The sequence below is a fragment of the Neoarius graeffei genome, chromosome 20, assembly GCF_027579695.1.
Source record: "Neoarius graeffei isolate fNeoGra1 chromosome 20, fNeoGra1.pri, whole genome shotgun sequence".
In the NCBI taxonomy this organism is placed as follows: domain Eukaryota; kingdom Metazoa; phylum Chordata; class Actinopteri; order Siluriformes; family Ariidae; genus Neoarius; species Neoarius graeffei.
Genome location: NC_083588.1, coordinates 15,197,771 through 15,211,208, shown reverse-complemented (window position 1 = coordinate 15,211,208; position 13,438 = coordinate 15,197,771). Strand labels below are relative to the sequence as shown.

General features: G+C 42.6%; 1 protein-coding gene across 3 annotated transcripts in view; it reads left to right on the top strand.

The window, feature by feature from the left end:
• The window catches only part of suz12a (SUZ12 polycomb repressive complex 2 subunit a), a 125,730-nt gene that overhangs the window by 13,251 nt on the left and 99,041 nt on the right, over positions 1 to 13,438 (top strand). For all 3 annotated transcript variants that reach the window (XR_009650830.1, XR_009650831.1, XM_060901307.1), the window contains exons 2-3: positions 1,842 to 1,888; positions 3,481 to 3,545. Coding sequence is in view for 1 of the 3 variants with exons in the window: in XM_060901307.1 (XP_060757290.1) it covers positions 1,842 to 1,888; positions 3,481 to 3,545 (112 nt within the window). In the remaining 2 variants the exon portion in view is untranslated. The remainder of the gene's footprint in view (positions 1 to 1,841; positions 1,889 to 3,480; positions 3,546 to 13,438) is intronic.

Below are 13,438 nucleotides of genomic sequence, written 5' to 3'. Positions count from 1 at the left end.
GGGGCTGCCCCGGTAGAGCGTTCACACGGTACAAAGTTATACCGGTGTAGCCCCTGAAAGCTGCTTAAACCGGTGCAAATCTAACCCTGCTCAGGAGGTGGTTTAAGAAATTTACTCCAGAGTAAATGCTAGTTTGCGGGGCAGCACCGATATAAAATGGGCCGTCTGAACGCTACAGGGGTAGACTCGCTACGCGTGAGGAGAGTTGATTACATACGGGCATTGCATAATTTGCATCCTGGTGTTTTGCGCTTCCAAAATGGCGAATATCAACAACAACAGAACTGCGTGTCTTCCAGTGTTGCCAGATTGGGCGGTTTTAAGTGCATTTTGGCGGATTTGAACATATTTTGGGCTGGAAACCGTCAGCAGTATCTGGCAACACTGGTGTCTTCATCCACGTTGTTTTCCCGGCACTTGGTGATGCCATGACAACCGGGAAAAGGAAGTACATTTTCACGCATGCGCATATTTCATTTCCGCATTATTACTATCGTATAGCACGGTCGCAAAAACTGCCGTGTGAACGCAAGTGGGGCTGCACCGGTACTAACACGCTTCTCTCTAGTAAGCAGGTTTGTGACGTGTGAACGCTCCACAAAATTTATACCGGTGTAAGATATATCGCAACAAAATACATCGGTGCAGCATCGATGCAAATATGTGCCGTGTGAACACCCCTACTGAGGACTCCTTCCATAAATGTTAAAACTCCTGACAGAAAGTTAGCTACACTGGTGTCATACTTGCAGCACAAAGCAAAATACACAGACTTCTTTAGGTTAAAGGAACAGTCCACCGTACTTCCATAATGAAATATGTTCTTCTCTGAATTGAGACGAGCTGATCCGTACCTCTCCGAGCTTTGCGCGACCTCCCAGTCAGTCAGACGCGCTGTCAGTCCTGTTAGCAATGTAGCTAGGCTCAGCATGGCCAATGGTATTTTTTGGGGCTGTAGTTAGATGCGACCAAACTCTTCCGCGTTTTTCCTGTTTACATAGGTTTATATGACCAGTCACATGAAACAAAGTTCAGTTACACAAATTGAAACGTGGCGATTTTCTATGCTATGGAAAGTCCGCACTATAATGACCGGCGTACTAACACCTTCTGCGCGCTTCGACAGCGCATTGATACCTGCACTCCTCTTCGGGCACGGCCAGGCGGGTGAATGCCCTGGTCCGTCCGCCCTGTCTAAAAAAAAAAAAAAATGGTACAACTCGAGCCCCATGGTAAAATTGGGACTTTGTCATTTTTCCGCATGAGGCCCATGGTAAAACCACACTTTCAGGAGGGGCTGCCGTCTGCCTCCCAAGCCGGCCGAGAGCGCTCCTCGTCGGGCATGGCCAGGCGGGCGAATGCCCTGGTCCGTCTGCCCTGTCTAAAAAAAAAAATGGTACAACTCCGAGTGAAAGTATCAATGCGCTGTCGAAGCGCGCAGAAGGTGTTAGTACGCCTGTCATTATAGTGCGGACTTTCCATAGCATAGAAAATCGCCACGTTTCAATTTGTGTAACTGAACTTTGTTTCATGTCACTGGTCATATAAACCTATGTAAACAGGAAAAACGTGGAAGAGTTTGGTTGCATCTAACTACAGCCCCCAAAAATACCATTGGCCATGCTGAGCCTAGCTACATTGCTAACAGGAGTAACAGTGCGTCTGACTGACTGGGAGGTCGCACAAAGCTCGGAGAGGTACGGATCAGCTCGTCTCAATTCAGAGAAGAACATATTTCATTATGGAAGTACGGTGGACTGTTCCTTTAAGGCGACCGTTTCAGTGCCCTTTCTGATGGCCGTGTTGAATGTTAATATTAAACCCTCTTCATCTCTTTGCAGAGCCAACTCAGATATACAGATTCCTTCGAACAAGGAACCTCATGGCTGTAAGTATTTGCATCCTTACTGCTTCTGAAACAGTACAACTGAGCAGAGAAATCTAACGCAGTGTCTGAAATCACTCACTCGCTATCTAGTGAATTTTATATAGAAGACTATATAGTGAGCTCATCGGTCAAATGAAAAAACTCTTCTGGACACTACTCCGCCACGCCGTTATTTACGTCGTTACTGTCGCACAATTAAAACGTGCCAGATCAGTCGGCTGGTGGGTTTCCAAAATAATAAATCCATGTTATATTGCGCATATTTCCCACATTAATAAATACAAAGTATTTTGTGTCTGCTGCATCTTTCAGTTCTCTTAAATCAAGCCTGAATACTTTGTCTTCTTTGCCGCCGCCGCCTTTTATTCAATCAAATTTGAGGCTTTTGATGAATTCCTCGCTCTGCGCTGTAACTTTTTTATTCTTGTATTTTATGACTTATTCTATTTTAGGCCAAATAAAAAAATAGTGTGTTTCCGATAACCCGACCGATCGAGAATTTCCGCGTCGAAATTGCTGACCGTAAAGTTATTACAAATTTCCCTCGATATTTTAGTGTAAGCGGCGTTAGTTTGTCATAATTTTTTGTTTCAACGCATTCAAGTTGTGAAAGAAACGATAAAAAGTAAAATGTTTCGCCACTTCTATCAGCCCTCCTGCATAAACATGGAAGCGCACTTGTATACTGAAGGAGGAAGGCAAAACCGAGCCGAGCCGCCATTTTGAATCCTCATTCAAGGCTGTAATGCAAATTGCTTCCTGTTCAGTATACAAGTGCACTTCCATGGCAGGGAAAAACACTACATTTTGCCGCCTATGTAGTCCCCTATTTATACAAATAGGAGTCATTCAGAATTCAGCCATGTTTTTCTCGGTGTTTTTGCTCGACCCAAGTTCTACAGTAGGCTAGGCGAGGCCGTCTGCTTTTAATGGAAGTAGCCTAGCCTAGGACGTTATTTTCACGTTATTTCTTGATAAGGTGTTTTCACGTTATTACATGAAAATATCGCTTCCGTAGATCATAACTCGAACTCTCGTGATTTTTTTTTATTCGTTTAAAGATTTAAAACACTTATTTTATTATGATGTGTGGTATAAAGGATTCTGTGCCAAAATACTATTTTGTAAGATGTTTACTTGTGTTAATTTTTTTGAACAAAATAAAAAAAAAATTAAGAAAAAAAAAAACTTTCCTACCTACCAACCTTTATTTTAGTATTTCATGTTACCGGAAACACACTATTTTTTTTTTTTTTTGGCCTTAGCTTATTTTTATTCTCTTACTATTTTGAATTTCTCTTGAATGTCCGTTTATAATGCGTTTCTTCCTCCGTCCATTCACCCCAACACGCTTTTACGGCGTGGCCGCAATGCATGATGGTGTATGTATTGGTTGATTAGTGACCATAGGTTGTACACTGCTTTTCATGGGATACTACGAGTCCACTATATAGGGTGTAATAATTCTCACTGTACATTCGGACAGCACGACAAAATGGCAAACTCGCTCGATAGTGAGTAGTGAGTGATTTTTGGACGTAGCGCAAGAGAATCGACTGTGTGTAATTTTTCTGCCTTTCCTTTTGTTCCAGCCCATTTTTCTGCACAGGACTCTGACGTATATGTCCCACCGCAACTCCCGAGCCAGTGGCAAAAGGTAACAGGGCTTCTGCTTGAATCGTAGGTTAAAGTAGAGCTGTTAGGGCGTACAGTAATGAGGAAGTATGATGAGACATGGAGGATTATTATTATGGTATAGTACATGGTGGAACTGAACACTGGAGATTTAAAAATACATTTCTCACACTTTTTTCCCTCTGGATGGATAAAACTTGGCAAGATTTTTTTTTCTTGTGTTTTAATTTAAGTTTTTTATTAGTGCTGTCAAAAATGTCGCGTTATTAACGCGTTAACTTGACTCAATTTTAACGGCGATAATTTTTTTTATCGCGAGAGTAACGCTCTGTGACATGATGTAGGTTTTTCATAAGCTTTTGAAACTGCCAGGAACTTGGAACAGAGACTTTGCTTAGAAAAACGATAGCAGCTAGACTGTAATGCCGTGCCCCGCACAGCCAGAGTCCTCTGCCCTCCCCCCAAGAGCCACGGTGCTCGGCTTAGGTTTCGTTTTCCCATCGGCGGCTCCAGCCCCACTTTGCAGTGGCTGTGACAAGACGTGTTATGCTCTGCAATAAAAAAAAAAAAAAACATTGGTACAACTAGTGTTCGAACTATGCCGATATTTTCGGGGGGTCCCTTTTTTTCCCTTGGGGGGGTGCTTGCGCTTGTCTCAGAGCGCGGCTCTCCATCGCGCGCTCACTTCGGATATGCAAATGCTTCCCGTTACACACGATTGCTATGTCAATAAACATCATTTTGCCAATATTTTAGAGACCCCCCAACATTTCCCAAATCATGTTTTCAAGGGATCTCATGTCTGTTTCAGGGGATCTCGGATCCCCCGAGTACCCCCGTAGTTCGAACGGTGAGCAAGCCCATTCACTTTTTTATGCTGATAAGAGAATTACATGGTTTTTCATGTGACAAAAATGTGCGATTAAATTGCGATTAATCGCGAGTTAACTATGACAGTCGCGACATTAATCGCGATTAAATATTTTAATCGCTTGACAGCACTATTTTTTATATTAGTAATTGCTAGGCGTATAACGATTAACTCAATTCACAATTCAGTTCACGGTATTGGGTTCACGATCCGGTTTTCCCACAATATTTTTTGAAAAAAAAATTAAATGAAGAAAAATTTCTTCCCAAATAAGCAGCATTTCTTTTCCTCTTCTTTATCAACTGAAATATTCATTGCTGGATATTTTCTTAATAACCAGCAAGAATTATTTATCCACATTTTGTAAAGGTTGGAAGGTTGGAGTAAAACATAATAGCCTATTTACTAAAATATTCCTGAACGGAAAATGTTAATAACAAATCGGCCTTTTTTTTTTTTTTTGGATATTTGCTTCTCTTTTCTTTAGCTTTTGGCAATCTGGAAAAAGAAAACTCTGATTTCTTGTAAAATCTATTTGTCCAGTCAGTCGCACCATAGCTCTTTCCCGTTTTAGATCTGATTTTGTGTGTTTTTATGGCATTCGAGCGGTGTTACTTCTGCCTACAGTGAAGTCACGTGTATTCCCACTATTGTACGTTATTATTGTCTAAACAATGCAGTTACAGCAAAGGGATTACACAGCCTGAGCAATTTCATTGAGCGGGATCATCATAAATTTGGATCACAATTTATTGTTGGACGGTATGTCGTGACCGTAATTGCACAACGGACAAATAGGTTTAACAACCAGAGAAAGGAAAAAAAAAAAGGTACTAATTTTGGCTTTCACAGAATGTTTCATTGGGTTTGTAGTTAGGGCCCGAGCCCGAATGGGCGAAGGCCCTATTGTTCTTGTAAGAGTTCACTATTCTTCTTCTTCTTCTTCCGTCTTCTTCTTCTTCTTTAGTCTTCTTCTTCTTCTTAATTTTTCTCCGCTGTTGGGCCATTTTCGGGGCGCTTGCCATGGGCGAAAACGCACGAAATTTGGCACCAGTTCCGAGAATTGCCACCGCTACTCAGAACCAGAAGCCCAAACTTGGCCGGGGCTCAGGGCCTCTATAGCGCCCCCTAAGTCGTTGTGATTTTGGCCTCCCGCATTACGGTGCCTGGGTGCCATGTAGTTTGTAGTAGTGGCATGCCATTTGGTACGCATATGTATCTCACTAAGCCGGACAAAAATGTAATGCCAATGCATTAGCCACGCCCAACAGGAAGTGAGGTAGTTTCACTTTTGTGCGAAATGCATGGCCACGAAGACGGCGCAACTCCTCCTAGACCGTTCATAGGAATGTCACCAAAATTGATACACATCATCTACAGACATGGCTGACAAAAGTTACTAAATAAGTTTCACGTAGAATAAACCGTTCAGAAGTTATACGTCAATCAATTTTCGATGCAAAATTTTACATGCTTAAAAATTCATAACAAATCTTCTGATTGCTCAAAACTGCTCATACTTCACACGCAAATCACTCATTGGGCTTCTGACATGTTACCCAATTTCTGTGATATTTCGCCACTGGGGGCGCTATTTTTGGGCAAAAAATCCAATCTTTCCTCAAATTTGGTCAAACTTCACGGCCACCCTCTTACTACCTCCCATGTCATGTATACCACATTTTGGGAATTTTTGTCCATGGGGGGCGCTGTTTTTGGCCGACGCAATTGCTCCAAAACGGGTTTTTGGTAAATAATTCCATAATGCTTTTCCTTCACACCACTACCTTGTGATAGTACGTTGCTGTTGTAGACACTTATTTTTCCAACTCATAATCGCTCATGTACAGCATAGCGCCACCTACTGACATGGGAAAAACCAAAAAATTTATTCTTCAAAAATCTATATCTCATCTTCTATTTACTCAATTGTCATCAAACTTCATACGCAAACTCTTCATAGCTCACCTGACATATACGCCAAATTTTGTGCACTTTCGCCCCTGGGGGTGCTGGTTATGGCAAAAATGATATTGCAGCTTCTGATTTGTCAAACTTGGCAAGCAAACTCTTTACAAGACCCTTATTGGGGCGCTTGCCATGGTCGACAACGCACGAAATTTGGCTCCTTTTTCTTAGACTGCCACCGCTACTGAGAACCAGAAGCCCAGATCCAGGCGGGCCTCAGGGCCTCTATAGCGCCCCCTAACGTGTTGTGATTTTTGCCTCTCGCATTAAGGTGCCTGCTTGGCATATAGTTTCTAGTTATTATTATTATTATTAGGGCCCGAGCACCGTACAGTGCGAGACCCTATTGTTTTTGAAGGATTATTATTAGGGCCCGAGCCCTATAGGGCGAAGGCCCTATTGTTCTTGTAAGAGTTCACTATTATTATTCTTCTTCTTTATTTTTCTCCGCTGTTGGGCCATTTTCGGGGCGCTTGCCATGGGCGAAAACGCGCGAAATTTGGCGCCACTTCCGAGAATTGCCACCGCTACTCAGAACCAAAAGCCCACACTTGGCCGGGGCTCAGGGCCTCTATAGCGCCCCCTAAGTCGTTGTGATTTTGGCATCCCGCATTAAGGTGCCTGGTTGCCTTATAGTTTGTAGTAGTGGCATGCCATTTGGTATGCATATGTATCTCACTAAGCCGGACAAAAATGTAATGCCAATGCATTAGCCACGCCCAACAGGAAGTGAGGTAATTTCACTTTTGTGTGAAATGCATGGCCACGAAGATGGCGCAACTCCTCCTAGACCGTTCATAGGAATGTCACCAAAATTGATACACATCATCTACAGACATGACTGACAAAAGTTACTAAATACATTTCACGTAGAATAAACCGTTCAGAAGTTATACGTCAATCAATTTTCACTTCAAAATTTTACATGCTAAAAAATTCATAACAAATCTTCTAATTGCTCAACACTGCTCATACTTCACACGCTAATCACTCATTGGGCTTCGGACATGTTGCCCAATTTCTGTGGTATTTCGCCACTGGGGGCGCTATTTTTGGGCAAAAAATCCAATCTTTCCTCAAATTTGGTCAAACTTCACGGCCACCCTCTTTCTACCTCCCATGTCATGTATACCACATTTTGGGAATTTTCGTCCATGGGGGGCGCTGTTTTTTGCCAACGCAATTTCTCCAAAACGGGTTTTTGGTAAATAATTCCATAATGCTTTTCCTTCGCACCACTACCTTGTGATAGTGCGTTGCTGTTGTGGACACTTATTTTCCCATCTCATAATCACTCATGTACAGCATAGCGCCACCTACTGACATGGGAAAAACCAAAAAATTTATTCTTCAAAAATCTATATCTCATCTTCTGTTTACTCAATTGTCATCAAACTTCATACGCGAACTCTTCATAGCTCACCTGACATGTACGCCAAATTTTGTGCACTTTCGCCCCTGGGGGTGCTGGTTATGGCAGAAATGATATTGCAGCTTCTGATTTGTCAAACTTGGCAAGCTAACTCTTTACAAGACCCTTTTTGGGGCGCTTGCCATGGTCGACATCGCACGAACTTTGGCTCCTTTTTCTTAGACTGCCACCGCTACTGAGAACCAGAAGCCCAGATCCAGGCGGGCCTCGGGGCCTCTATAGCGCCCCCTAACTCATTGTGATTTTGGCCTCCTGCATTAAGGTGCCTGGTTGCCATGTAGTTTGTAGTAGTGGCATGCCATTTGGTACGCATATGTATCTCACTAAGCCGGACAAAAATGTAATGCCAATGCATTAGCCACGCCCAACAGGAAGTGAGGTAATTTCACTTTTGTGCGAAATGCATGGCCACGAAGACGGCGCAACTCCTCCTAGACCGTTCATAGGAATGTCACCAAAATTGATACACATCATCTACAGACATGGCTGACAAAAGTTACTAAATACGTTTCACGTAGGATTAACCGTTCAGAAGTTGTACGTCAATCAATTTTCGATGCAAAATTTTACATGCTTAAAAATTCATAACATTTCTTCAAATTGCTCAAAACTGCTCATACTTCACATGCAAATCACTCATTGGGCATCTGACATGTTACCCAATTTCTGTGATGTTTCGCCACTGGGGGCGCTATTTTTGGGCAAAAAATCCAATCTTTCCTCAAATTTGGTCAAACTTCACGGCCACCCTCTTACTACCTCCCATGTCATGTACACCACATTTTGGGAATTTTCGTCCATGGGGGGCGCTGTTTTTGGCCAACGCAATTGCTCCGAAACAGGTTTTTGGTAAATAATTCCATAATGCTTCTCCTTCACACCACTACCTTCTGATAGTACGTTCCTGTTGTCGACACTTATTTTTCCAACTCATAATCACTCATGTGCAGCATAGCGCCACCTACTGACATGGGAGAAACCAAAAAATTTATTCTTCAAAAATCAATATCTCATCTTCTATTTTGTCAATCTTGATCAAACTTGATACGCACACTCTTAACACGTCACCTGACATATGTGCCACATTTTGTGAACTTTTGCCACTGGGGGCGCTGTTTTCAGGCAACAATTTATATCTCGGCTTCTGATTGGTCAAACTTGATCAAACTTTACAAAACAACTCTTCATAGGTCCCTTGACATGTATACCAAATTTGGTGAACTTTCACCACTGGGGGCGCTCATTGCGCTGTAGCAGTTGCAGGAGAGGTGTTTACAATCATGAGGCACCAGGAGTATGTTGTTTTGGTTGCCTTAAACACACATGACATGTGGACCACTGGGGGCGCTCATTGCGCTGTAGCAGTTGCAGGAGAGGTGTTTACAGTCATGAGGCACCAGGAGTATGTTGTTTTGGTTGCCTTAAACACTCATTGCGCTGTAGCAGTTGCAGGAGAGGTGTTTACAGTCGGGGGGTGCTCATTGCGCTGTAGCAGTTGCAGGAGAGGTGTTTACAGTCATGAGGCACCAGGAGTATGTTGTTTTGGTTGCCTTAAACACACATGACTTGTGGGGAATGGGTAGGCAGTCGGGAGCAAGTGTTGTAGCGTTACATACAGACTAATAGATGTCTAACAGAAGACAATCCTATGTAGCTATAGCTTGGTGACTGATGAGGTAAATACATTAATTTGGTTGGGAAGCCATGGCATAAAATGTTCTGTCCATGACAACATCTCAGCGCACCGTGTACTCTGTGTCCAATTCTGTGCTTTGTCACCATTGTGGGAGTAATGTCTCTTGCCAAAGAAGCTGTGGAAGGTATTTCGCGGGGACGCATGCCCCCGCCCCCCTTGGCCGCTGGCGCGAGGGCCCGTCGAGGCCGCTTGCGGCTTTAATTATTATTATTATTATTAGGCCCCGAGCACCGTACAGTGCGAGACCCTATTGTTGCCATGTGTCCAATTCTGTGCTTTGTCGCCATTGTGGGAGTAATGTCTCTTGCCGAAGAAGCTGTGGAAGGTATTTCGTGGGGACGCATGCCCCCGCCCCCCTTGGCCGCTGGCGCGAGGGCCCGTCGAGGCCGCTTGCGGCTTTAATTATGTTTTATTCTTAATGAGCTTCCCGGTGGTGCAGTGTTGTAACTTATTACAAATCCCACCACCTGCTGCACGACACACACTCACGATCTGGTTGATGGTCAAATAGTTTTTACTCGTCAGATTAATTAGCGTGCAGAGGATCTTTGCAGAATCAGGAACATGCTGGTATGTGGAAATGCCGATGCAGCTGTGCAGCATAAAGCGGTTGCATCACGCTCATGCATTCAGCTCACAGTTAAACAAGTGGAGAGGAAATAACAAATCTAATCACACCCCAATAATATCTTTTATGTGCAGTGTGAGGACTGAACCACTGAAATGTTGGCTGACGTTGGGTTGAGGGCACAAAGACAATGACACGTTGCTAGAAGAGGAGGAGGATGATGATTTGCGTGCATGTTTTGTTTTGTAGCTCGCCGTACATTATGCAGGGCTTGACATTAACGGTTATCCGCTTGTCCGGGACAAGTGATCCTTTATGTCGGACAAGTTCATCGTCTCAGTTACTTGTCTGATCGGACAAGTGCCAAAATACGCCGATATTTGGGTTACATATCAAATTTATCAGTTTATTCACATGATTCCCGAAGCATCTCACTCGACATATTGTTTTGATGAATCGCCGGATGTTTCTCTTCGGAAAGAGCGATGTGCGCATGCGCAATATTCCGCTTGCGAAACCGGTCAATACCGCTTCGTGTATTTGAGCTGAAAAGTAAACGGTCATTTGCCAGACCCTCCAGGATTTTGCGATGTTGCGATTTGCAACATCAACGCAAATTCAGCCAATCCCCGCGAATTCAGGGCGGTGTTGCAATTATATCCAATCACCGCAACTTTCCCGCAAATTTGACCAATCGTTGGCGTCGACAAACTACCTTCCGCCTTACTTCCAGTGTTGCCAGATTGGGCGGTTTCAAGTGCATTTTGGCGGGTTTTGAACATATTTTGGGCTGGAAAACGTCAGCAGTATCTGGCAACACTGCTTACTTCCGTGTTTCCGTTCAAGAGAAGCAGCATGTGCGAGTCAGTGTTTATGTAGGCTTAAATTCTGTTACTGAAAGTGTGTTATGTTTACAGTGAACGACTGTGTGCACTTTATTTTTTACTTAATACAAGAAATTAATGGATGCCAACATTTTTGCCAAAATGGTATTTTATTTTCCATTGTTTAGGCAGCTTCAGCATCATACTGTGAGATTCTGTTCAAATTGTTTTTTTTTTCTTCTATGAAGCCTGAGCCATTTATTTTATTAGTTTATAATTATTGTTTAATTTAGTCTTCAGGAGAGACTGCCTGCACACAGTACTAGTATTAATAGTTTTTTTTCTTACATGAAAGTTGAGGCATTTATATTATATTTTAAGGTAACTTCATGTTGTGCTGTGAGGTTCTCTGCACTTTAACTTTTGAACCCACAGGTGCATTTGGATAAGTAAAGCCTATTTTTCTGCATTTTTGTAGTCCTGGTAATCTTTTATATTGGTAAAGTTGTTTATAGGACCATTTCTCAGTGTCTGTTTTTTTTTAATCAATAGTTTTTCAGTAATAACTTAATATTTAACATATCACTCAATTTTAATCACAAAAAGAGAAAATCGCAAGAATTTCTCGCAACTTTCACTTCCTCCCGCAATGTAATCGCAACAAAAACCTAAAAAACACCGCAACTTTCATCGCAACCAGGGTTTTTTCTAGAAAAATTTAGTATGAGGGCGCTCACCATGGCGAGGGAGCAAAGCGACGTGGGGGATGGTGCCGGTTGTCCGTCCCCCCTCGTGCGAAGCTACAATGGGACATTCTGAGGCTGAGAGGGAAATTGTAACAAATTGTTTGTCAACATTGAAAAAGAAAGAAGTAATCTTCTGCCCCGGACAGTCTTTGGCTTTCTTTCGTGCCGCGATGACATCTTTAAATGTCCAAGTGTCAACAAAAACAACTCGTGAACAACTACTGTCAGAAGCTCCCACACCGGTGGGTGAAAGGTCATTCAGTCTCGAGAAATCTTGCTCTACAAGTCAGCTGACCTTGTATGTAACCCATGTCAAATCTCGCGAGAGCGGCCACGACAAGTAAACAACTAAACAACATGGCGCCTCGGTCTGGAAAACGCCAATTCGGATTGTTTTTGCACCGTCTGACGGTGTATCTACTATGATTGGAATATTTTTGGAGTAATTATAACGTATTTGATGATCAGACACATTGTCACGTGGTGCTGCTGGGATGTTTTCACGGATAAAAGATCGTTTTGAGAAAGACTGCATGTTGTGCAGTAGCATATAAGTGCATGACCTAAGTGTGACTTGGGGTTCAATCGGCATTTCGGTAAGGGGGCGCACGCTGAGAGTAAGAGGGCGCAGCGCCCCTGTTCCCCGGTTTAGACGAAAGCCTGGCAACCATTAAATACCATACAGGAGCCACACTGAATAATTAGACAACAATTAATCAGTGGAGGAGATATATATATATATATATATATATATATATATATATATATATATATATATATATATATATATTCAAAGTTAATAATTTAAAAACGAAAATATATATAATTTAAATTTTCTGGTTTTCAGTTTCTTATAAATAAATGAATGATTGATGGAGTCCAATTTTTTCTGCAGTGAATAGATTTTTGTGTTAAAGTAATTCTGGTGAAATTAGTTTATTACAAATAGTTTGTGGTTTTTTTCTCAAATTTTTCTTTGGACAAGTCAACTTCACTTTCGGACAAGTAAATTTCCTTTCAACTTGCCCGACAGGAAGTGTATGTTTTTTTTTTCGTTTCCGTTTCCGGTTGAGAGTACGTCATGCGCATTCTGGCTGCCGCTTCTCACCAGAGCTTTTTTATTTTATTTTCTATTTTCATTTTATTTATTTATTTATTTTTGTGTGTGTTTGTGTAGTTTGATGTTTGAGTGTTTTGTCCGCCGGTTGTGGTGTAGCTCCGGACCCAGTTTTGGGCGTTGGTTTCCCTCCAGGCCTTGGTTTGCCACGGGTGATGCCTGCGCTCCCAGCTGTGGACTGCAGTGAGCTCATTGCTCATTTAACATCGTGGTTGTCCAGCGCTCTGCGCTTTGACGTTTGGCGTGATGTTCCGAGCGATGTTGCTAGGTGGCGTCGCAGCAGCTGTGCAGGCGGTTTGGGACACACCAGCGCTCTGCATGGCGGAGCTTCTCTGCTCGCTTTGTGGATCCACGGCGTGGTGTTCGAGCGATGTGGCTGACGGCGGCGGTGCTGGAGATGTGGGACTTGCTTTCATGCGCCTTTTGGTGGGACTGTGGCTGCTACACCTCGGGAATTACATCCTGACCCCTACTTGGTGGACTTTTTTTTATTTTATTTAATTATTTTTATTATTATTTTTTTTCCTTGTCTATAATTGTAAAGCGTCCTTGGGTTTTTTGAAAGGCGCTATATAAATCTAACATTATTATTATTATTATTATTATTAGGGCTGTAACGATACACCCAACTCACGATTCGATTCGTATCGCGATTTTTGACCCACGATTTGATACACCCACGATTTTTTTAAA